General features: G+C 43.0%; 1 protein-coding gene across 9 annotated transcripts in view; it reads right to left on the minus strand.

The window, feature by feature from the left end:
• Positions 1-26,292, minus strand: part of LOC128893105 (polypyrimidine tract-binding protein 2) — a 265,695-nt gene that overhangs the window by 98,599 nt on the left and 140,804 nt on the right. For 3 of the 9 annotated variants that reach the window (XM_054153909.1, XM_054153905.1, XM_054153906.1), the window contains one exon: positions 12,834-12,887. The exons of the other annotated variants lie outside the window; for them this stretch is intronic. In XM_054153909.1, the coding sequence (XP_054009884.1) occupies positions 12,834-12,836 (3 nt within the window). In that variant the 5' untranslated portion in view covers positions 12,837-12,887. The remainder of the gene's footprint in view (positions 1-12,833; positions 12,888-26,292) is intronic. 9 annotated transcript variants of the gene reach the window in all.

Raw genomic sequence — 26,292 nt, forward strand, 5'->3', positions numbered from 1 at the left:
AAGCCTTGATCGTCCAAACTAATTCGTCAGAAGTGCTGGCAGCGACTACATTATCGATAAATACCGATGAGTCGATTTTAACTAAGGAATGACAGCGAAAAGAGGTTTGGAACTGTAGGTGTAATTGGTGGATGGGCTACGAGGTGAGTTTCCGAGATGAGGAGGATGTGAAAACGTGCTAAAATATCAAGAACCTAGCTCTTGGTGTGAAGTATGCGTGTTAATAATTAGTGGGTTGACGTGCACTAGTTGACTGACTGATATGATTAAACTGAATTATTCATGTGTACCGATTGAATAACTGATGTGAACTTATCGATAATTAAATTGTTCCAGGGGACTCTTGAATCTCGACTTATTCTTTGACGTGTAGTTTTGGAGGAATTGATTTAGATTCGAGAATAACTGAGCGAGACTATGAGAAACTTATCAAAAGAAATCGAAACCCGGAATGTGTCCACCGGGCAAGAACGAGTTACTAAATTTTCGTTCTCCATGGAATACTGACAAAGAGATAATGAGAAGGTGGTGTAAAAAATGAAGAGCATAAATTCAACAAAGTAGAATTTCTATCTTCGTTTCTCCTAATGTCTTGAAAAGCGTATTTCTGCGTGCTCATTCATAATGCACCGCGAGACCAACCGAACAATACTGTCTTCAGCGACGCAACAGTTCTGACAAAAAAAAAAGAAAAAAAAAAGAAAAAAAAAACAAAACCCACAAAAAACGAGGAGCTTCGGCGAGCAACTTTTCTATCCCCTTTAAACGTGCTCTTTTCTCACCGGCTTCTTCTTCGCCCTCCCCCATAATTTACAGCACAATCCCCGACAAAATCTGCACGCGATTTCATAAGGAAACCCGTGGCGGGCAGATTGAAAACGCGCAACGAGGAACAACGACCCTTCCAGCAAAACGTCGGGGTCGCTCGGTTTTATTAGATGATCGCTAAAAGTACGCCTTCGTGCAATCCTGCGGATGTCGATGAAATCGATGTACGATTTCCTTGAAAGAAATAACATGATTCAATTTCTATTTTATTATTTAAATTCGAATCCTTGAATTTTTAGCGATGCCTATCTATCTCGATACTTCTTGGATTCCCAGGACTTTGGATCGAAGAAGCGAAATTTTATCAGAGCTTTTTAATTTCGAATTCGAAAGCACAATGTTTGTATATCTATAAAGATGGTCCAATTTCGTATGGCTTAGGAAAAGCTAGACAGTTTTCCATCGCAGCGTGACATTTCAACACACGTTAATTCTGAATAAACTCTGCACATCGATGGATTCCAGTTTCCTACATTAATCTCCGAGCAGAATTTACTTCCCATGCGCCAACGTCGTTCCGTTACATTGAAGTGTCACGAGCTAATTAAAACGACGAGAAAAGCGAGCATCCTTGACGTTAGGTATACAGTGGCCGTGTCAAACGAATAGCTACCCCTAGTTTGGCAAAGAGTGCACAGGAAAAAATATAGAGGCAGTATGTATGTCCAGCAGAAGGTGTCGAAATATATCTACGAGACCTTCCACTCTTCGTCGTGCAGGCTCATCGAATATTTACCTGACCAGCGCATTGAATATTCTCTGCTGGCAATAGATTTCGAACACGGTGTAACGGCACCAGCTGCGTTGCATACGGGGTGTCGCACAAGTCGCGATAGCTGGCCAATTTCTACTGGAATACAATTTTTAATGTAGAGTTGGCGAACGTTAATCCTCGAACCCACAGGTCTTTAATTGATTTATAACTTGTCAGTTTCTCAGGATCGTGGTTGTGAATTCTTCAGATTTTCGAATATTCAGATCCTTGGGCTGCCAATTCAGACTTTAAAGCAACCAAATTCCCATTCGTCAAATCTTTACATCCTCAGATCTGCAAGTTTTCAAACCATCAGAGTTCCCAGACCAATAGAATTGTTTAGATAAAGGTGGCCACACCAAGAGATTCAACATTTTTCAAAAATTCGCCTTTCACCACTTCTGCGTAGACTGATCGATGATCTGATCTTAATTTTAGAAGACACGAGCTCGCGAGACACCCGATATATACACGCAGAAGCGAAACGAAGACCATGAGAAATGGTGTCGGGTGTGGGTGGTAGGTGGCATAGAACGGCTGTTCGAAGAGGGTAGCGAGTATCGAATTTTCACCCCATCCAAGAGCATTCGTATTAATATTTTACGGGATGCCGGCAGACCTGCTAAGCCAACCAAAAACGGAGTTCGATGGTGCAGATGCGGTATCAATGGGTAAGAAAGTCGATCTCGTGAGATATTCTTGTTGAATGTGTTACGTCTAACCGAGTACTACGTTAGGCTGCAAAATGGATTGAAAAGAAATCGAATACGTATTCGTGTATCTCTAAAGTTTATCAACTAAATATATTACACTCTTATTTTTAATCTATTTTTAAGAAATATAATTTAATGAAAATGCTAGCTACTCGTATCTTTAAATATTAAAATTTCTAACCACCAAATCCTCTTAGATCTCCATATATTTGAATTCTTGAGTTTTTTGTTATCGACCCAGTTTACCTCGAACCAATCCGGTTCTGTTATTAGGGATTCCTTGATCTGAGGGTGCACTAACGCAATTTTCTTGGAAGAACGAGCCGGATAAAAAGGGAAGACGCTCGCTTTTCCTCTGCAAACGAGTACACCGACACGGACAGGTGCTCCAAGTTTAATCTCAACCGGGCTTTAATCAAAAACGCCCATCGAGGATCGATCAGTTCAGGAGACGATCGACGATTTACCGTGGGTAGAGTCTAACGTCAACAAAGAAGCTCGGAAAATTTTGTTCCATCTACTAAACTGATCTCCGCGATTTGCGAACCATAGTCAACATGAGAAAATTCAACGCGTCGCCAGGCAGACCGATACTTGGGAAAATATCTAAGAGTTTACGAGACTTTAAACGAGATGAAAATGAATTACGAGGAATCTATAACGCGTTTAGGATAAGATGCCATCCAAAGACTGAATTTTATTAATCACGTTAACGTGTCAAAACAACGACGAGATAAGCTGTATTTTAATCGTGAACTCCCGAACAGAAAATCTGCTCGTTATTGCCACCGAAATCCCCCAGGTGACGTACGGGAAGTTGCAGTTTAGCAACGAAGAAACCGCCTTGCTGCCAGTGTAAGGAAGAAATTAATCGGAGATTTATCTTATCAAAGAAGAAATCCCATTATCCGCGGTACGTGCGGTGATACTTAAGTAAATAAATAAAAGAGGAGACCGGTCAGAAGGTGGAAAGGCTGGACAGCGTCCCGCAAGTTGCACAGGTGCGACGAGAAAAAACTCACAAAATAAATCTCGTCGCAACGTCCCCTGTTTACCTTTAAGGGTGAACATCCCCGCCTACGACGAGGAAAAACGGTAAAAAGAGTGGCAGAAATAATTTGGATGAAACGTTCCTGGATTATTACGGATCCTTCCACCTTCTCCCTCCTTTTGCTACCCTCCCTCTTGTGGCAATCACTCTGTCTCTTTTTCAAAGAGTCCTACTGAAGAGAAATAGAAAAATTGAAGCATTATAACTACTATTTCTAACTCATAAATATTCGTACCCTCTATATCTATTGAAGAATTTAGTGGAACTTCTTCAAGAGACATTATACGAATATTTATATTATTGATTGTACGTCTGTTGCATTGCTAGATACAGAGTGTCCGACAAAGTAGTGAAAACTCGGGCACGACCTACAGTTTTAAGTCAATGAGAATTCCGAGGAGATTTCCTACTACCGAAAGATGGTATCGAAGGTGAGCAATTATGCCAGCCGCAATTACCCAGAACGAGAAGCTCCTTTCGAGCCTCTTTTCCTCCTGTCTGGCCGCTGGAGGAAGGGAGGAGGAGAGTAATTGCACTCGAGAGAGGCGCGAAACTGTGGCCAGCGAAAAATTTAAATTGTTCGTCTTCCACGACCCTAAATTGCAACGGCGGCTTCGCTCGCCCTCTCCACTGTCCTTCATCCATCTTGCTGTCATCCTAAAATTTATCTGCGGCCGCTACGTGCAGCCTGGTCGAGATAAGGAACCGAGATACTGGCCAGTGGCCAGGGAAAATTATATCCGTGGAAATTGAACCCCCTAGAGACAGGGTGGAATCCGGAAGCAAACTCTCCCAACGTCTCAGAACTTTCTCCCACTTCGCTTTGGTACTCTGTTCAGCCGTTTCTCGAGTCTCATTTCTCATTTTCTTTCTATCGATTGGTCATTATCGAGGATCAATTATGCAACTTGAGGGCCATTGTAAATTCTACTCGTAAATATTGAAAGAAACACTTTCGAAGCAACGAGAAAGAACGCTTCGAAGAGTACCAATGCTCACCCCTACGCCAAACTAGTGTTTCAAGAGTGCAAGAATGGTGATCGTCGAATGCTGAAATCTGGAATAATTTAAATAGACTATATCGAAGTTCATAGCGTCGGTACCGAGGTCCCATAATCCACCGCTTGGTTTCCAAGCTGGAAACCCATTAAGGTAGCAGTTGCAACATGGAAGCGGTGCACACCGCTGGAACAAAACGAGAATGAGCCGGAGGAAGGAAAAGACCCACCCCTCGCCACCGTTTCTCGCGGTGCCGCAGTGATTAATGCGAACGGATGGAAGAAACAAAAAGGGAGCGCAGGAAAGAAACAACGAATCCGGCTGCCGCACCCCCGGTGTTAACTTTTTTCCCTCATCCCCGCACACCCTCCAGTTGTGTTTATTGCGGAAAGTATCTTTTGGTAACATTGAAAATTACATTGATCGATTGGAGTCACTGGCTCTGTCTCCGGTGAACACTTACAAGATGCTTTCAATGAGTCTCCGAATGTCAAGTGTAGATTGTTAAGTGGAATTAAAAAATGCAGCAGAATTTCTTTTTAAAGAACAGGTGCTAAGTGCCTTGGACACCTAGAGCTCAAGAATCTGGACTGGTTTACTTTAGGTAGACATTAACGGCTCATGAATTCCTACTAGTTTATTCTCTGGAAACCTAGAGCTCATGAATATCAACCAGTTTAGTTTGTAGGTGTCCTGTGCATCGAAAACTCATGAATATAGTGTCCCACAATCAGAATCGGCCATTGTCAAGTTCAGAATAGATGTGGTTACATACAGTTAGTTTCATAAGGATTCCTATCTTCTACAGGTACGTACGTTCATTGAAAACATTTGTCTAAATAATGATAGGTTTGATGTTTCCCCGATGTATATCACAGAAAATAACAAGTGTTTGCCGTGAAAGAAAAAGTAGGAGGTGAGACGCTGGCGATTAGACGCGCTCGATGATCCGTGGGAGTTTTCACCGGCCATCAGTCGTCCCACGAGGGGCTAGATGAAGAGGTGAACGACGAAGAGTCGAACGGGAATAACGCACAAGCTCACCGATGGGTTGCATGCGCGAGCGACCGGCTCGTTCGAGCGCGTCCGCGCAAAAGGAAATTTATGCACGGTTCGTCGACGCGGGGCAAAATATGCTGCCCGGCATGTATTAATGCGCTCATTAGTCGCGCTTCATATTCATGCCATGAGACCTCGTCGTTTATTATGTAACGATTGCCTCCGATGCGCTCGTCGCCCGGATAAAATCGCCTGGATCGCAGGATTACTGGATAATGGTAATCGACGAGACAGGATTTTAGTGACTTCGACGATGTAAAGTTACCGAGATCCTGTCTCGTTAGCCTATAAGTGAACGCTGCAACTTATCATAGTCTCGTGTTTTTCTATCGAACCGATCAACTATTCGGGTAAAAGCTTCGACTGTATAAATATGGATTGCTTCCTAAACCGAGGATCGTATGCGTTTATAATACACGAAGGGGTTGCTCCACATATCCTCGGTCTTCTCCACAGGGGTGTCGAGTTCCTGGTGATCCCTGGCGAGCAAGTTTCAGCGGGAAGCGTTAACAGAATTCGTTTACTTGGCTAAACGGCATTTAAAGTCAGCTATTTTAACTGGTCCAGGGAAACGGCGACGGCGTAAAAGCTTCTCGAGGTTTCTCGAAGTGCCTGAAAAATATTGCTTGTGCCAGTTTCCCCGAGCATCCCCCGGCCCACCCCTCGGTGTTTCTCGTTTCCCAGAGACGCGGCTGCAATAATACAGGCTGGCCTCGTTTGCGTGTCGCTTGCCGGCGTCTATAGACCGTGAAACCGGAAACGAGGTGTCCGCGGTTATCTTTTTGGAGCGCGTCTCCCGCGAGCAACAGGGACACAGGACTGGATGCAGTGGCGGCCTCGAGGGGGGCGCAGAGAATGCACGGAGAGACGCTACTAACGTGCTCGAACGCCGATAGGATTGTAGCAGCGCAGAGTTTCTGTGAAAAAAGCGCCGACCCGATTCCATTCGCGAAATTTCCTCCCGCGTTTCCGGGAATTATGGATTTCTCGTTCGGGCTCCCTGCCGGGGAACCCGTGGTTAATGACCCGCGACCGTTTCGCTTAAGAGCAAGAGAAATCTGTAAGTTGGAAAAGTTTGTAGGGAAATGCCGCGATAGAATTCGGAGAGGGTTTAGAGAATCGAAGTTTCGCGCCATTAATCAAGGAAAAAGGACGTCCCGGCCCCGTTGCTCGCAACATAAATCTTTAGATACTTTCGTGTTTGGAGACTGAAACCGTTTGCACTATAATTGTATCTTCGAATTATTCTTAAACGTTCATTTCATAATTTTTCTGGTTTCAGTATCTCATCTCAGCTTTGAAGAATAGTTCTGTCACGTAAATGAGGCTATATTTTCGAAACTGAATGATCGAAACCAGAATTGGTAAATAATTCCGAACGTAAAGGGTTAAAATTGAAAAATAAATTGCTGATTCGAGGCGAACCGAATGGAAGAAAGAAACCAAGAGCTACATTGCGTGTCTGAATGTCCCGTCGATAAGAACAGCAACGATCAGGACGAAAGGGTCCGAAGGGACAAGCCCCCAAGTCCTATTTCATCGGCCTCCGGTGAGAGTTTGGCTTCTCGAGCTTCTGATGACTCGTGAAACTCCTCGAGACGTCCATAAGCCGATATATTTATTGCAAGATACTTCTGAGACTCGTTCCCTCGGCGAGGAGTCGATTTACTAAATAAGGCCGGAAGTGGATTGGCTGTGACATCACCGTCAAACTTCTACCTTTGAAGTAGGATTTCAAAGGATTTTTCCCCTGGTTACCAACTGACTCGGCCTCGATGATAAGAAACTGCGAACCGGCAAGTAGGAAATTGTAGTTTCACGCTTCCGTTGAGACGGCGTGGTTTAATTAAAGAAATTAACTTTGTGTTCCACCATTAATAGAGATCAGAGCTTCTGGATCGTTTTCATTGCTTACAATGCGAGACGTTTTCAGAAATAGCGAGGAATCTTATCTCAAAATCAAGCATCGACGAGTTGCAAATGTGTATTTTTAAATTGGGCAGACATGAAAAGACTGCGTGGTTGTAAATCTTCGTTGCAAAGTACAGAGCGACGTTGGATGGTTGCCATAACCTACATATAGATCTCATAGGTCGAGTTATTGTTAACAACGGTCCACGACAAGAGGAACAATTCAGTTATTCCGATACCTAGTCCACGTGGTATCATCTTGGAGAAATCATTTCCAAGGATCAGATAAGGTTCCCGCTGGCTGGAAAGAGTTACGCACTTCCGGTGGGGCGCCCTCGGAAGTTGGATTCGAGCTGGGATTCGAAGCTCCATCCTAGCAGCTGTTAGTCGATCGGGACCGATAAAGTGGATTCTGGGAGTTAGGGACAGGGGATGGCACCGATCGAACCTCGAACACGTAACCACCCTGTTATCTATTAGCTCTCCAAGTGATAAACGGTTCGCTTCCTTCCACGTGAACTTCGCACGTAAATCGCCTGGAAAAGGATAAGCCAGCGCGTCTAGGATTCGACTGCTACCACCTCTACCTTTCTTTCAGCAGTTAGGCGATTTTTCTGAAGGGGCGACAGACTCTAGAACAACTTATAGTCGCGGCAAACAGATGTAAAAATGAGAAGCGTGGAAATCGATGAACAAAAGGACATTTCCAATAACAATTTCTAACCATGAATTGTTTTTGTTTCTTGAATGGAAAATAAAATTGTTATGGCTGATATAGCGCGAAAAATGGAATGCATTACGTAGTATAACGTATGTTTTATCAAACAGAAAAAAGTGTCACGTGTGCAGCCATGTTTAATGGCGATAAAATGCAAAATGGACGTGCAACGACGAAACGAGGAAATGTTCGCATCGATTCGCGTTTTTGAATACCATTTAAAGGCTACATTTCAATTAATGCGAAACCTGCGATTTTAAAATGACATAAAAGAGAAGAACGGTAATTTTTCATTTGGTTTATGGATCGCAGTCGAAGGGAATTTCAATTAATTTTTAAATGTTTGCTCGACAATGCAATGTGAAACCATTGAATCATATTCTGGAAGACAGGCGTTTTTATATTTTGTTAAATAATATAACTGACCCACACGAATTACTCACATTAATTTTGATGTAATATTTAGGTTAGGTGCAGCAATGAAAGTTTCGAAGTAGTGGATATACAGAGCTTACGTAAAGTTTACACAGAACACGTGATCCAATTACCATTGAACAGTATATTTAGCCCTTTGACACCCATGTGCTTGGAACTAAAGTTAAACTATAAAGTTAAACTCGTAAGCTCGACTCGAAGCAGTTTATTACAGTTACTACTAGCACATATTAATATAACATTGGCTATTCCAATATTTGAGCGATCAAATTCACGGATAAAATACAAATAATACATTGAATGAACAGAATGAGTTTCTTTTAGAGTTCAAGGATCAATTTCACACTCCTGTAAAAGTTCAACACCACCCTCCCTCTACCCAACGATCGCAGTTCGATTAATTATGTTTTTCTCTCCGCGATACGTCGGATGATTAATTTTCCGACGCCACGCGCTTCGAAACGACGCGAACTTGCTCGGGGAACTTTTATTTCTCGTTGAGCGAGGTGAAAAATGCCGGATGTCTCCCGAGCCGAAACTTTGTCCTGTCCGGAAGAAAAGGTGAAAGCCTCCGTTGGCGCACGGAACTCGCCAAAGTGCGCACTCATTTCCGTGTTCCCTGAATACCTTCGATCCTGCTTGATACAGTATCGCAGCGAACCAAAGTTCCTTCAAGTAGGAATGAAAGGGGACAGAGTCGTTTGAAACGGGGCGAAACCCATTCGACCATGCTTTCAACCAATTTCAGAGGTTTATTTTTTGGGAGAGTAGGTATTCGTTATTCGCGGGTAAAAGTGTCGATTTTCTGCAAATTTATAGCGGTCCGAATACGAGAGTTGATGTTACGGCGAAATTGGAAGAATAGTAAAACTGTACTTTCTAATAGGTACGATAAAATTATAGCAACTTTGAAATACGACGGATCTAAAAAATTAGGGGAAAGGGGTGTCTAAGCCATCATCTAAACCGTCCCGAGCAGTTCATTTTTAAATCACCGAGATCATCTACCAGTTTTATATTTGTTCGGTCCAACTTGTCAATAATTTATGATCACAGCCTGAGGGATCGAGCTTCGATCACGGGGAACTTCACGGGATTCCCGCGTTGGGAATCCCCGGAGCAAATTATCCTCCTCTGTAGCCATTCCCGTCTAATAGCAGCGGTTCAGACCGACGAATGGAATTTCCGTGCCACGAATCGCACGAAATCTACTTTCGCAGCGGAGTGACGTATTCGAGGCTCAGCATCGCACGAGTGAAAGTAATCTATCATGCGAGTTATAACGCGATATCCCGCCACGAGAAACGGAGGATCCACCTCTTGGCTCGATCCTCTGGATCTCCCGCAAATTTGAGCGCGCTCGGTGCTCCGCTAAGTCCTCCCTGAGACTTTATGGAAAGGTATTCGCGCTCGCTCAGGGGCGTGAAATGTAATTACAGACGATTCTTCGTGAAAAATTGAGTCTAAAACGGGGAATAAAATTTGTTCACGCGTGGCTTTGTTTCCAAGATATTCGAGTTCAAATAGTTCAAATCCAGTGTCTTTATATAATAGCTTAATTATTCATTGTATGTGATAATAGTATATCACGTCACACTAATATTGTACTACTCTTCTTTTCAGACAGATATCTTGAAAATAACCAAGTGTTCGAAAATACTTCCACTGGATGTCAAAAGCAAACGTAGGAAAGGATGTATTCGAAAATTTCAATTTTCACATCGCCTTGGAATTTCTTTCCCTGGTAGGCCGCGATCAAACTCGCGGAAATTACTACGGGCTTTCTATCGAGGGAACACAGGAGGAAAATTTCGATGGGCTTTCTCGCGGGACGAGAAAATTCCCTGGGAAAGCTTCTCGGGGTGCACGCTTTGATGTTCCTCGACGCGGGCGTGAACACGATCTTTCGCCGTGAAAGCGTCGTGTGAAAGAATGAAAAGGTAGACGGCCATAGAAGGAACCTGGCGAAGAAACATTCGCTCAGAGGAGAGTAAATCGTCGCCCAAAAAGAGGGGAATTTCGTGTCGCGTGTCGCTCCAGCCGGCGAAATGGGACGCGTGCCAATCGTTTGTATCGCGATAAGGATTCTGGATCACCATGAAATACCTTGCTCCATTCCTGTAACGCTTATCTGAATCGTGAAATCATTCGAGTTTATTATTGTGTCTGAACATATTCGTCCAAAAACAATTTTTAAGTTTCGATATTAAAATAAATTATTTAACCCTTTTATAGTACAGCAACGAAGATAAAATTCCATCTTATTTTTACGAAATTTATCTCACGGCTGGCCCACCGAACGATAGCTAAACACAACAAAATAAATGTTAACGAACCACCCCGAAATTCAATCTACCCCGTGCAATCTCCAGCGCCCCCTATTATTGTGCTATAAAGAAGGCTCGTTTGTGTATCGCGCAGCCAGGTCGGAAACGCGAAAAAAATGTCAATAATGAGGCGGAAAAGGGGAGAGAAAATACGTGTAAGTGGTAATGGTTGAGTTGCACCACGGTCGGCCATGTCAGGAACATGTTTGACTTCAACGATAGCCGGAGGCTTGCTCGTTGATAAGGCTTGTCCTCGTTTATGCGGAAAACAAAGATAAGCCACGAGCGAGGGGTTCGATGCCGCAGTTTGCGCAACAGTTCCATTAAAAGAATACCAAAAAAAAAAAAAAAACAGAAAAAATACAACGGCGAGAGAAATATCGACGTGTACTACACGCATCAAATGATGTCGAGAGCCGTGAGTTTGCAACTGCAATCTGGATTCTGATAAACAAAATAGAATTTTACCATGAATTTTTGGTACAACCGAAGATTGACGTAAATCTCTAAAAATGCAAACCTTCCTTTACTAACTGAAACAGCGGAACTTAACTATTTCTACTCTGATATTTTTTTAAGGCTTCTGTAAAGACGATTTTTAACTTTTTTGACAAACAATTGTTTGATAAAAATAAAGTCGAAGGAAAATTCGTCGAGCCAATGATTTATTCTTCATAGAGAAAATTCTGTTTATAGGAACTCCTTTGTATTAGAGGGGAGAAAAAACGTTTCACGCAACCCTCATTCCGAAAATTGTTTATACGGCCTTTGAGGAGGTGCAAATTGAAAGCGAAATAAGGCTGGATTTTCGTGTGTCGCGTGGCTCCATTTTTCCTTTTCTCCGAGGCATTTTAAGACTGCTTAAAAGCGTCGCGTACAATTCCTCGCAATTTCAGCGAAGCACAGCGACGCAAAGCTGACGTTGAAATAGATAAAATTAATTTTTATTCCTTAAAAAATTCCTCACTGCTGTTAATAGTCCTAGCAAAATGTTATCCCTCAAAAATATCTTCATAAAAACATTCTTTATAATATATATAAATAAATAAATAATATAAAAGTATAACATTCTCTGCAGACATACAGAACGATTTTTCGCGGGTTACATACCCCTACATTGTAATCCTTGGTGACCACCCTGATGATATACAAACACGTTCCTACCTAACCCTCTTGGGACACGCTTTACTCCGCGAGCAGGGGCAGACGTACCCCGTTAAAACGGGACGAAGTAAACTGTCAAGAAGAAAGAGAATGTTTGCAACTATTCCAGAAAGAATACAAGAATTCAAGTACGAGTATTACAATGGAGTCAGACTCTACGCTATGATTATTATTACTGTTGTTATTATAATTTCTATTACCACCAGAGAAAATGCTAACATGCAAAAGTTATTTAGTAACAAGTTTAGGTGTTCGTATATCAGGGTAGCTACTAACTAGCAGACTCGGAAATCCAAGCTCCCCTAATTTTGCCATTTCTCCTACTCTTTCCATCCATCAACCCCCAAAGCAACGGTCTTCAATCTCAACGAGCGCAAGTCACGATTCCTCGACCACAACTATTACCAAAACGTCCAAACCATCATCGCTGAACGTAAGCCAACAATTTTTCAAAATCATCCAAGCTTACCCCTAGACGGTCTCCCTCGGCAGCGAGTTATTCGTCAAAGCCACGCATCTTCCCTCTTCGAGACCGTGTCAAACAAGAAAGAAAAATTTCGCAGAATAGAGCTACAAAAAATACTCCCCCGACCCACTCGCGGCACGGTTCCGCGATTCTCAAAGAGATATCAGAGGCAGCAACGATGTGTAGTCGCGTTAGAAGTCTGTTAATCGCGCAAAAGAAGGGGACATATCGCGACGTTAATTAAGAAGGATGTCTGGGAATATTAGCGCAGCCAACCCACCCCCGTCGTTCGTCCCAGGTACGTGAGAGACGAGGGTGCCTTTGCGACACAGCCAGCAGCGGGATCAGGACCACATGGTGTGAGCGAAGCGGCTGGTTCTAACGCGAGTACATTTCTTTATGGCTTACCATCGTCAGGGACACGCCAGTCCCTCGTGCGTACTGGAATTCCTGGACACTCACCTGAAAACAGACAAAGAAGACTCTATTAGAACATCTAGTGATAGATGTGTATCGAGAACAGGGTGGTTTCTATTCTCAAGTACCGGTTTTAAAGTACAAATCTAATAGGTGATGGCCAAGACGAATGAAGACAAAGAAATGTAGGAGTGAGAATGTGTGTGTGTGTGCGTGAGAGAGAGAGAGGGGGGGCGTTACCTATAGTATAGCCATAAGGACATTGTAACGTAGCTTTAGTTTAGTTTAATTTATGACCAGGCCCCTTGGCCCGATGTTGTCCAGGCGCGCCTCGGCGAGGCCGCCTAGGTCAACGTTCCCCTACCTGGGAAAACCCTGGGTAGATTTTGAGTTTAAGGGTAGGTAGGAAAAGAAGCGTTGCGGACAGAGCTAGTTAAACGGTCGAAGGGTAAAGACGGCGCGAAGAGACGTAGAGCGGATTGTTGAGCGGATTCTGTTTATTTCAGTTTTATTGATAGTTAAGTTAATCTCTTATAAATAAAATAACATTTAATCTCCTACAGAAACAATGCAATCTCTTTGTTCTAGTGAAATTGTATCTTTTTCGAAAAAAACACTACGGTAACTTATACGCTGTGTATACTACAACAGTCCTAGAAAATCGAAATTCTTGAAGTATTATTGCACCACTAAGAATTCAGATTGAAAAGACTTTCTAATCATTCAACGTAGTTCCTGGCCGCTTTTGCTGTCGTCCCGGGTAACTTCAATAGACTCGGTATATATCTTTGTAAAGTTTATTGACTGACAGAGCGTACCGCATTCAATTCCAGAATAAGCGCTACGTCGATGTAAATGCGCTCCAGCAGATTAATTTCCGGCGTCTGACGACACACTGACTGTTACTACTTACAAATGTATGCGGGAATTTCGCGTGCTCGCTGATTATCAAAAGAAACAACTCGGGCGTACGTTGGATAGCAAATATTGAAAACAGTGCAGTGCCACTGGTGCACGACATGTTCGAGTCTCTAAAACATTCAAACTGGACCATTAATAGAAGTGGAAAAATAATTAGTTTGGGAAACCAAGAATTTTGTCAAGAAACATTCAAGGTAAAACCGAGGTTAGTGTACTTTTAATAGTAGAGGAAAAACGATACAAAAAATAGGGACAACAATTTCTAATCGTTAGAGACCTGAAGAACGCCGAACCAATACGTCTGAACGATTTTTCCGCGACTTTTTCAAAATATAACAGGACGACCCAATGATTAATTATCCCCCATTACTAATGGAGATTTTTTCTGTACATTTCTGTAATAAAGTGAAAATAAATATAGTGCAGGACGGTTTCTAAAGTATTCTTGGCGGTTAGCTCCGGGACAAGTTCGTTTGAACAGGGACAAGGAACGAATTAATTGGAAGGTGTCCATAATAGCGTATCTGGCATCGTATGTACGTGCGATTTCGTGTCCCCAGGGCGGTCTGTCCCTTTAGTCGTTTCAAAATGCCTTCCGGCAGTGCAAACAACGCTGCCAGTTTCAACATGGTCTCTGCTTGCAGCGTTTACATCGATAGAATTCGTGCTTAGCGACTCGACCCTATTTCGTTCCCTGTTTCCCAGCTGTCCGGGTCTCTTTTCAAGCTGAGGTCCGGTCCTTTGCTTCCTCCGTTATTGCTAACTTGTCTGATTTGCTTGATAAACTTTATTCCTTACGCCGGCGACGGTCCCTTGTTCGACCAACAATAAGGTGTACAAGGATTATGATAAATGGATTAGTATCAGAATTGTAAGCTTAAGGTTTAAAACTGAACAATTATAGCAAGTATCGATGCACACGGTGTATGTGTCCGAAGTAATAGTCACAGTAATATCTCGTGGAAAAGGTATAGAATTTAGGTCATCGAGGTCTTCACGTGTTCCATTCTTCCTAACGTGTCTAATCGATAGAACAGACTCGTTCCTCGTTTCACCGCATTGCAAATTAGGGGAGTTCAAACAGTTACCAGAAAATGATCAGCATTGCCCGCCAGAAAATTCTGATTATTAATAAAAATTGAAAATTACTTTCGTACATTCTTAAAATATTGCAAAATTAAAACAAAAATAAAAGAAAACTGACGAAATCTATTCCGACAAACATTGCGAAAAAAATAACGAACAGCAATTAGGGGTAAGCCACATTTGAAATGAAACGTTAACACTATTCCCGACCGCGAAACGATGTTAATAAGCAGATGTTTTTTGGAAAGCAGGTCGCGCGTGACAGCTCTTCAAAACGCACGCATAAATTGAACGTAGCGTGACGAGCTCGGTTTCCATGGCTTCGTTTTTCGATGTGCAAGGATTTCCAGAGGGATACCGTTTAAATCGCAACGTAAATCTTCTGCCCTCGATTTCACTGACGCTGATTCCACCCCAGCCATCCTGCGATGGCTAACCAATTAACGCGTTTGTTTTCCATAGACACAAAGTGGCCGCAGGAAATGTACTGTTTTTAACTGACGTTTAAACAACCTGTTTTCAGTACGTGAAACACAAAGGTTTCAACTTTTTCAAGTACTCCTCCCACGCACAGGTAAAGTTTGCCTTGTCAAAATCTCATCTTAATTGTTAAGCGAGACTTTAAACCATGAAGTAACCGTATCTAAGATGGGTGAAAACCACTTATAATTTTCTCTTTCGACGCTTCAACGGTGAATAATAAAGTTACAAATAACATTATGCATTTAGCGAGTTGCAGATTTGCATAGCCGTTGTCTGCGTTGTGAAAACAATTACTGACCTTAAGTAGACTGAAATAAATTAAACAGTAATAGCAGTTTTATCAAAGAGGATTACTTTAAAAACTTTTAACGAAGAAAAGTAATAAGAAATTTTAATCCGAGATTCGATTAAAAAGTAAAATGTTAACGTACGAAAACTATTACAATGTTAAAGAACTAGTCGTTAATGTAAAATGACCGACCGGAAATTTTTCACAAAATATGAATGCTACATTTTGAATATTATTATTAATAAGTAATGAAACCAAATCACATAATCTAATTTTAATCTTCGAACCTATAACCGTCTCTACATTTGAAATACTCCCACGCGGAACAGAAGAAAATGATATCATAATAAATCATATTGTCGTCTGAATTAAATTAAATTCCGTTTCAATCCTGATCAATGCAAAAGAAAATTAATTAACTCATCCGAATCCCACTTGCCGAAATTAATTAAATCCTCTGTTAATTATCGTTGATGGATATTCTACAGAAATAATTTTAAAAAATTACTAAACACCTGAATAGGTAAATAAGATTCTACTAAAAATTGAAAATACAGGTGTAATTTCATCTTATCTACTAGCTTGAAAAAGAAATAAAATCAAGCTTTATACCTCAGATTTTCCTTATATTATATATATCACGTACTCGAGTAGCCTCGAGGGAAGAAAAGAAACAAAAGGTGAGCCAGCGGAAGTGCTGTTCCCCACCCACTACCAAAGAAACCGTGTTTCATCCCTCAATCGTAGCGGGCGATGGGTGAGAGTGTTTTCGAACCACGGTTAGAAAACTTACCAGGTGGGATAACGTTGCACCGAGGAAGGGCAATTTATCTTGTTGTATTAGCAAATGGATGATAATGATGCCCTGAGTGGAGGGGGAGGCGGTGTGTTGGGGCAAGAGGTTGGTAGAAACTGTCGGAAGCTTGTGCAAGTAGCTGTAGTTACTGACGCCTGTACGCGGCCAACTTAAGTGTACATGCATTAGTGTTAGGGCTCTTTAAGTCTACGCTGGTATATTCGTGACAATTTGTATCAAGGTGTGCCTTTTAAGACTGTGTGCATCGATACACACCCTCTGAGCTCACCAGGGGGAAGTAAATGCACTGCTTAGACAGCACAGTTGCCGTTTAGAGATGTATTTATAACGAAGTATTTATTTGAAAATATCAAACCTGTCATTTTATTTAGACAGATTTCTTTAATGGACATAGAGGGTACGAAAATTTATGGAACTGACTGTATAACGCAAAAAACTCTTTCAGATTTATTACTCGTGAAAAGAGATTCCAAGACGATCACGAGGTTTTCGGTGATCAACAATAACGGGGACCGAATGAAAAAGAACCGCCAAATCATGCACCGTCAACTATCATCCATCAGCGTCTTCCCTGGGAAGGCCTCCCACGAATTTATCGCACCTACCATTGAACCGTTGAAGCGGTACCGCTGGAACACCTCCGTTTGCGGATAATCGAGGCCCCCACTCCAGGACTTTCATTGTTTATACGCACAGTGAATGCGCCGCGTCATAGAAACATCTGCCGTTACAATACTAATTGGTGCTGGCTGATGGACAGGTTTGTAAACAACCGCGCAAGCATCCGGGAGCCTGGCCCCTTTTCGCTCCACAAAGGCCACCGACTTTTCTTCCTCCCTACAGCGTCTACTTTGCTCGCCTAACAATGGGGATGAACACCCTCGGTTCCGGCAACAATACGCCGACAACGCCGCGTAACGACTCGCAGCCAAAGCAAATTGGCAGTGTCAGTTTTAGCCTGACGTCTTTGACGGTTGCGTGCTACCGTCTTCTAGACGGTTTTAGCCCAAGACGAGGAATAATCTTGTCCAAAGATTTCGTTAAAGCAAACGAAAGCACGGAAAGTGGCGTGCCCTGCGACTCAGACGTTTAGATATCGTTGTACTATGCAACTATCAAATGAATATTCAATCGAGTGTGTCTAGTAATTTCTTGGTCAATTTCGCTGCAAATAATAACTAAGAGTATAGTTTAGATTAATATTCATGGTATTCGATTATGCTGCCACTATAGCTTCTGTGTAAAAGTTGACGCATTATTTAATGTATCACAGAAGACAAGGTAATTAGTAAAAATGGATAGTTAATTTCCCTGACTTTCGGGCCAAGAAAAATTAATGAACGGCTCGACTGATATAAAAATATGCCATGACAAAGGCGATTAGGAAGTGGTGGAACTTTGCGGAAAAAATAAATCTTCATTAGCATTGCGAGTTCGTCGAGTTATCATTCTAATGAATCCTAACGCATCCTTCCATTAATCTTCCTCCGATTCCACGGGAACGTGCATGCATCGAAACAGCACCGCAGCCGTCATAACTCACGCCTAGCGAGTTTCGAATACACCGAGATTCCAATTAAGTTACCAGGGTGGAACAAAGTGACCCACCGAGCAATTAACGTTTTTCCTACCAACGGTACTAATGTCGAACAGTCGACGTACAAAAGACTGGAGTGAAAGTCGAGAACACGCTTCTTTGTTGCAGACATGGACAAGACAACTTGGCTATAAATGGTCGCTACAATCCGATAAATTCCTACTGTGCAGAGCGTTGTTAATCTCGGCCACTTTGTTGTGTACAACTAACTGGCAAGCTACGTGGCTGTCGAATTGGAGAAGACGAGACCTGGCCAGACTTTGCGAACCGATGGGGTAGCCATGATTAGGAAGCCCTGGTTTAAGACTTGGGTTCTTGGAGCGCATCCTATCTACGAAGCAAGTGAGCAGGAGTCACCTGCAACTTGTGCCATTCTAGATCCCATCATTACCGTGGCACAATGCATGATAATCCGATCGCCGTGGAGGAAACGCGATATTCTCGTTCCCGGGGAACAAATCCCCGTCGATAAGATTGAAAAACGGATTACTCGAAGGTCATTGGAGCAGCTCACACGGGAGAGGACCGCAACTGGCTTGAAAAGGATCGACAGCCGCGGCAGCAGTACACCGAGCGGAGCCCATTCAAGTGACATACCTTTTGTGATTTTCTCATTACCGGAGTGGAGGCCCGGTTCTGGAAGTCCGACTGGCTCTCTCCCTCCGGCTGCAGGAACTCCTTTTCAGCCCGTCGATGCTCCTCTTATTTCTTCCTTCCATCGTAGCTTCCACCCTTTTCCACGTGAGCCCGTAATACCTTATAGATTAGTTGCCCGACACCGGGCGTACCTACGTACAAGGAATTACGCCTTTCAGCGGAGGATACGACGTATTTCCTCGCCGGGATCCGAGCGGCTGACTCCCGATGATCACCTGCTAGATCGGGAAATTATATTTCCTAGCGTCAGAGCAATCGCCTTACGACGTCGTTTAGAGCGTCCCTGTTCTCTCTTACCAAGTGAAACCCCACTTTTTGTCCTCGCAACGCGAACATCCTTAAGCCTCTTCCAACAGGACCCTTCAAGGACCCTTCAAGGACCCTGGATCGGTTAAAAAGTTTGCATCGACAGCTAAGACATTGATTCGTAAGACCAATCGATGGTTTCAATAATACAGTCGATTGTCATTGCATAAAAATCATAGTCAGTATCGTGTAGTCAACTTAATTTCATTATTGTCAATGTTATCTGAAAGTCTACACCGAGGAACACGGTACGTATTCGGGAACACGTAGCAGCTATTAATGCGAGACGACGATAGTCGATGGGAAACCGAGATACAACGAAATTAAAGCAAAAGCTGACTGAGCTGTTCTCAGGTTTCCCAGGCTGGAAACTGGTAATTTAAAAAATCAGAATATGCAAAGGTACAGACGACAAAAAGGACAAAAATCCAAGCACGGCTCGTTTGCAGTCTCCCTATATTTACATTTCTCCAAAAAGATTGAATGTGACAAGAGTTTCCTTAAGTTTCATTATAAATCTTTAATAACGTAGGAACCCCAGATCCAATCCTGAAATTTCCAGCTCGGACCAAGACAACGAAAACAAAGGGCGATACGAATCCTACAGTTACAACATGCTACAGTGGACTAGGGAGAGGAGTGAACGCAAACAAAAGGAAATCAATGAAATAACAGAATCCTGAAGGAAGAAAACCTGCAAAAATTCGCGGTGGAACGAGTAACTTGGCTGGAAAAATGGAGAATCCTGTCTTCCCTGAGAGACAGACACACGTCGGAGAAAGGTGAGCGGAAAATAGAGGGCAAAACGAGAACACGGTAACGCGTATAGGCAGAAGGGAGGACGGTTACACGGAAAAAGAGGTGGATTTCATGCAAAGGGGCTGCGCGTGCTAGGGTATTAAGCGAACGCGCGACGGACGTCTGTGCTGCTCGAAAGGGAACGCAAAAATGCGGTCGAGAAAAACGACACGCGCGTTTCCATTCTTTTGTTTCGGCCCGCGGTTTCGTTACGCCGCGGTGAACGCGTTTTCAAATCTCTGCACGATAATGGCTTTGTAGAAACGACTTACAGGAGGAGAGTTTATAATATTCGTAGTAATTTGTAGTCATCGAGGCCTAATATTCTCCTTTTAGCTGATACGATCTGGAAGTATACAGAACGCGATCCTAACATAAACTAAGCAGAGGTATAATTGAAGTTGGAAGAACAATGAAACGGAATAAATCGAGGAGAATTTATAAAAACGTGAGGAAAGGACGAAATCGTTGGATTCATATCGCGTCGACATCCTGGCACTCCTCGCTCTGAAAGTATCAATCCCGACACGCTTCCGGTTTCCGTAATTCCTTGGGGCTAGGATGATCGTTCAATCACGGAGAGCATGCGATGGTTCGGATCCCGAGTAATCTACAAACTTCATCGATGAAAGCTTCCAGGCCTTATAAACGAATTAGATTAATGCCACTGCTTTAGATAAATGGTCCTGATAACGCTGATAACAAAAGCTATGTCGTGTCGACATAGCCAAACGTGATCGACACGAAAGCGACTCAATTAACAGCGACGTACAATTCATGAATTTTACGAGTCGGTCCCAGGATTAAACAATTCAAGAATTTTATTCATTCATCGTGAAATGTCAATATCGAATATTCATGACAAAAAGTGGGTATTGATGATACATACAACATTCGACTATTACGAATAATTGACCATTAAGCAACGATATACCGAATCAACGGCATGTAAATGCCGTTAGAATGGGGGCGACTTCCTCCGAACGCAGATTAATGATCCGATCGATAATAACCGCACATAATCGCTTTAACTAATTCGAAATGCTTTGTTTCGCGTAATATCTTTGACCGACGAGCGATTAATTTACATTCGTCAATATTCCGTTTCGCTCCGTGATAGCCTCTGTTCTATCAGCTTCGAATTTCATGCGGAAGTTGGAAGATCAGAGTCTCAAGTGGAAAGCTCGATGCTTGGTCCGCCGCGGACATCTGGATTAAAGAAGATCGAGTTGTCCATGATCAGACCTGGCTATGTAAGCCCATGTTTCTAGGTTCCAATTTGAATTATTCCTATTTCAAGGTCTCAACTTTCCTAAAAAAGTAAACCACGTCTAAAATTAGTCTCAGACGAACCCATACTATCGATAACAACGATACTAAAATGATGTATTGCTAATAGTACAGTATTTCACACGCTACAGACATAGCTTTTCACATGCGCGCCAGATAATCCACACAGAAACTGTGTGCTTCAAAATGATCCTCTATTTACACGTTGTACATTCGCAACAGAATGATTAATGACGTTATCGCGAAAAGTGTAATCCCCCCTCCGCACAGAACAAATATCATTTCGATATTCCTGCTGGAAGTAAGCTTCGAATTTGACCGCCGAAACTGAAGCGAATTTTCGTTTGACGGAATTGAAAGGACATGAAACAAAATGTCCAGCTACCTATAAATAATGCAGACAATATGTTGCAAAGAATTTCAATTCAACGAAGCCTCTGAACAATGTTCCTGATGTAAAAGCCTCGATTCCTGACGTCGTAACAATAAAACAACCACAACATAAAAAGCCTAATTGTGCACCTTGAAATGTTAAACGCGTTCCAAGATGTTTCCAACGACGCGGATCTTTTCCTAGCCAAGTTGTAAACAGCACCACGATGCACGAGACAATGAAAGCGAGCAAAACCACCGAGAGAGAGAGAGAGAGAGAGAGAGAGAGAGAGAGAGAGAGAGACCTTACCTCAGCATTAGCCGGTTCTAATCGAAACTAGGTAAAAGCTCGTTATCGGAATTGTCTCGAGCTAAGCAGAACGGGGGTAATAGCAGGGCATAATGGGCATGGCTCGTGGCCGTGTGAAACACGGCACGTTGCAAGGAATCATGGTTGGTGGAAGGGCAAGTCAGGCGTTCACACCCCTCCTGCGTTTTAATGGTACGTTTGGAAGCGATGACGGTGTACAGACTATTCCGCCTCGATCGATCCACACGATTACCGTCCAAATTATTCATGAGACCAAACAATGTTTCAGATGACGGCTGATGAGTGCTGAGAGGGACACGGTGCCTCTAACACTCATAGCTAAGGATCTTCTGGACATTCTTCAAAGTCACTGTTCTTTAAGCACTTTAAAGATATACAGTCAGTCCCGTAAATATTTATTTGGTAATATCAAAACTATTATTTAATTTAGTCAATCTTTTTCGATAGACATAAAAGGTAGGAATATTTATGGGATTGACTTTATGTGTCCAGTTTCCAATTTGTATGAAATATTTTCATTCTTTTGTAATGTCTCAGTTGGAAAGCCCTTGTTATACATAAGTAAACGTGACAGTGAACTCGTTAAAAGAAGAAGATACAAGCAAGTGATTGGCATCAAGTCCGGTCTCATAACTTCACCCCTAAAACTCCATCCCAAAACAGAATAGACAGAATTAGTGGCATCACTCCCCGAGGGGTTGGATTCCCTATCGAAACACGTGTCCTGCATTCTTGCCAGAGAATCTACCTAACGCCTTCGGCATCCCTGAAATCCTTCGGCTTCTCTTCCGTAGCCGACCGTATCATCCTGCTCGTTTCACGATTCAGAACGCTCGCTATTCTTTAGTTCCATTTCTCGTCCGCCCACGCCTTATTTCATCGCTGCGTTATGGCGGCAAAGCCAACTCCAATTACATCCGGGGATACCGGATCCCCTGTACGCTCGGCTGGCCAATTGAAAAATAATAGAAGCCCCTCGGATCCTGCCACCCCTTGGCTCCTCTCCATCTCTGTCGGAGCTGCACGCAGTCAACCCCCGCGCATCCCTGGTTCCCGTTGGGAATACGAGGGCAGAAATACGTCAATGCCAGGACGAATGAAACGCGACGGTTTGGGCATGTTCACCCGGAGGAAGAACGAAACAATTTGGACATCGGTGAACACGGCTACCGCGTCACCAGCATTCGGACGACGAGTTTGTTACGGAATAGCAAATTCCGCACAGGTAGCAATTGTTGCGGTCGGGAACGTATCTTGGATGTGGGAAGAAACGAGATATTTGCATAGAGCTATCATACAACCCGTGAGAGAAGTCATCATGTCACTGACTTGTCATGCGGACGAAGGTCTGAGTTAGGCCTGGATTTTGTAGGAAATATTTCAAGAACCGCATGGTGCTTATTGCATCAATGGAACCGCCCGGGGCCGAATCGAAGTTTTTCCTTGAAAATTAGCGAACTTTGAAGCGTTCTATCTTGTAAACTAATAAAAATCGGGTAAATACGTTAAAGCTTAATGAATTCGTCTTGAAATGTACTATCGCATGGCATAAACAAATATATATAGTTCCATTTGAAAAACGAAACTTGACCATCATATCTCGTTAAATAACAAAGTTAACCAAAATTCCTTCACGCTGAAACATGAGCCCCATTTTACCATGCAATTTCCATATTTGAAATTTTCCATTCGGCCGATAGTTTTGGAGTTACAGCTCTTTTTCACTTAGGCTGGAACACCTTGTATGTCTCTCAGATACCCATCCCCCTCGCTGCCAACCCATTCTTATTTCTTTTGTCCGTAGTTTCGCCCGAGTAAACATACAAAAACCTCAAGTGCAATGTTGTGGGTCTCCGATTTTGCATGTCTACTTCAGTCGATACTGTATCTTCTAATGTTTTGCCAACAAGATCTTCAATGTTTTGCCAACAAACTTCGTGTGTAGATATGGACGGAGGACTGAAGAAGAGGACGGAGCGACATGCAAAATGGAGAACACCAGGATTATTTCGATGAGTAATGCAGTATTCGATGCATTTCGATGCACTAAATATGATGCGAATTGCGTCGTGTTTGGTCTCGTTTTAATCAGAAATACGCCAGGAATACGATGGTAACAGTTTTACAACAAAAACGATAATAATAAAAAAAAGTTTGATCGTTGCATTAGCATTGTCTCATCGAGATATCCAAACCTTGATAAACGAACCTTGTCCTTTTTACCAACTCAAGTCACCCACCAAGTAAGTATTCCTCACATTTAATTAAACAATCCAACATCCCACGATCTACTATAAACCAATCCCTCTACCCTTAAATCCTTCCATTAACCCTGTCGAATAGAGTACAAAGGGGTTGATGCTTAAAGTTTTCAATCCATCGAGCAAAATTTAACTATTATGACAACTCCCCCACTCTGGTAATCCTTAATGTATCTCGATTCGAGAGGGACACGAAAACGGTTCAAGAATCCAATAAACGAAAAAAAGTAGAGGATATAGCGATCACGGGCGACGGGATACGTCGCTCGACTATCATCACTGAATTTCGGGATTTCCAAGATATCCCCGAGGCGCGCAGCACGCGCAGGAACCCGGATAAATGGAAAGTGAAAAAAAATGAGCCAGGGACTGGTGATCCCTGTCGGGGAGTCGGACAGCGAACGCGGCAGATGTCGTCACGCTGTCCGCCAGATATATTTCTCGTTTCGAGGTGGACGCGGATAGCATTCGTGAAATGCTCGACGCCGGACCACGCGTTTTCTTATTGCTCACCCACAGCTGGGAACAACTGAAACCGCTGTCGAATCGCGGCCAGATTTTACCCAGCTCCCTGGGAATGAATGTTTCAACGTGGACAATTTTTTTGTTTGGTATTTTCGCGTAAAATTGACAACGTTATATTTTCCTTGTTTTTTATTTTAACGAGTGAAATATGGTTTAGAGATACCTTACCATCTGCCATTTTGGTAATTTTCGCAAAAATTGAAATGTGAGAAGGTCTATTCTTAGAGTATATCGCTATTTACGATATTCTTTTCTGTCCGAAGTACCAACAGCGCGCAACGATCATCCGAAGCTTGTTTCATCACAAGTTAGACAGCTTCGAAAATAACAGAAAATTCGAACCACAGAAAAACTGGTAAACTGAAAAGCACGTCATCAGTGATCCCCGTGAAGCAAGCCAAGTAGCAACCAGCGATAAATGCTAATTAACGTCTGTAACCGGCGTTTACGGCTCGCTGCCATAAATGTCCAATCAAGAGGCAAAGTTTGCCGGGCTGCAACGAGCCCGCTTCTCCTTAAACTGTCGAGTTAGTTTCCGGGGTAGTTCCCAGCATTCGTTCTTTCCCTCTTTCTCCGCCCCCGATCCTCCCCTGGCCGGCGCTCGTTCCTGTCGGCTCGTCTCACCGGCTCCCGTTTCTCTCGTCACATTTCTAAGTAAATTTCGTTGTATAATTAACGTTTAATATCCGCCAGGGCCGCTTCATCCCTCATCCTCGGCGCGCCTTTCGCGGTTTGCCTAAGAAGGGCGCCGGATCGGTGACTGAGCTCAGCCCGCGATTCCTCGCTACGAATTAACTGCGACAACGCAACGTAATCTGAACGAAACAGGGACCGATCCTTGTCTCACCTAATCGCGGCTAAAGAGGTTCATTAAGACGACGATTGTCGACGAAGGATTCTCTCCCTGTTCTGGGTTGAATCTTTCATGTTTCGTTCCAAGATATTTATGATAGTCAGTGGCACGTTGGAACGAGTATCGTGTTTTTAAGAAACAACTGCTTATGGTGGTATTGCAACAAGTTCAAAACGATTTCATAAGAGCAATCGTGGACTGTCTTCGAGCTTCGAGCAGTAGAGGGCTGTTTTCGTGCACTCGACGTAAACCGAAGCTACTTTGGATGGAAAAAAAAACGCTCAGAAACATCTCTCAATCATCCCAGGCAGAAACCGAGAAGAGAACGCTCTGATGGGAGAAATTAAAACGAAAAGCCAGATTAATCCGAGTTGGCCTGGGAAGAAGAGAAAACCAGAAACGACAAGGCGGAGGTGAACATAACCAGAAGCAGGAAGGGGGAAGGGTCAATGTATGAAAGTGCCCGGAGCGGCTGTCAAACCAATTAAGCTCGTCGCATTGTAGAGGCTGCTTTTAGAGGCTTTGTTGCAAACCGGTGGTTATGGCCGCGCCGTTGCGTCTGTAATGGATCAGTTTTATGGGTGAACATGGACAACCATCGAAGCGCCCTACGGACCCACAAAAGCCGACCGCGAAGTTCCTGCTGCATTATACTCGAATGGCCGCGACGGTGCCCGTCAGATTGTTCGGGCTACGATGCGGATCGCGCGTTTAATAGCACGTGAATTCAAAATAACGACAATTCGCTAGAACGTCGTTTCAAGAACACCGCGAATAAATGTGGCGAAAGCGATAAATGTAAAGTTTTCTTATCGAAATGGAATAAACTATCAAAATATGAAGTCAATTCGTTCGATGGAATCA

This window comes from Hylaeus anthracinus, unplaced genomic scaffold (assembly GCF_026225885.1).
Source record: "Hylaeus anthracinus isolate JK02 unplaced genomic scaffold, UHH_iyHylAnth1.0_haploid 2, whole genome shotgun sequence".
Taxonomy (NCBI): Eukaryota; Metazoa; Arthropoda; class Insecta; order Hymenoptera; family Colletidae; genus Hylaeus; species Hylaeus anthracinus.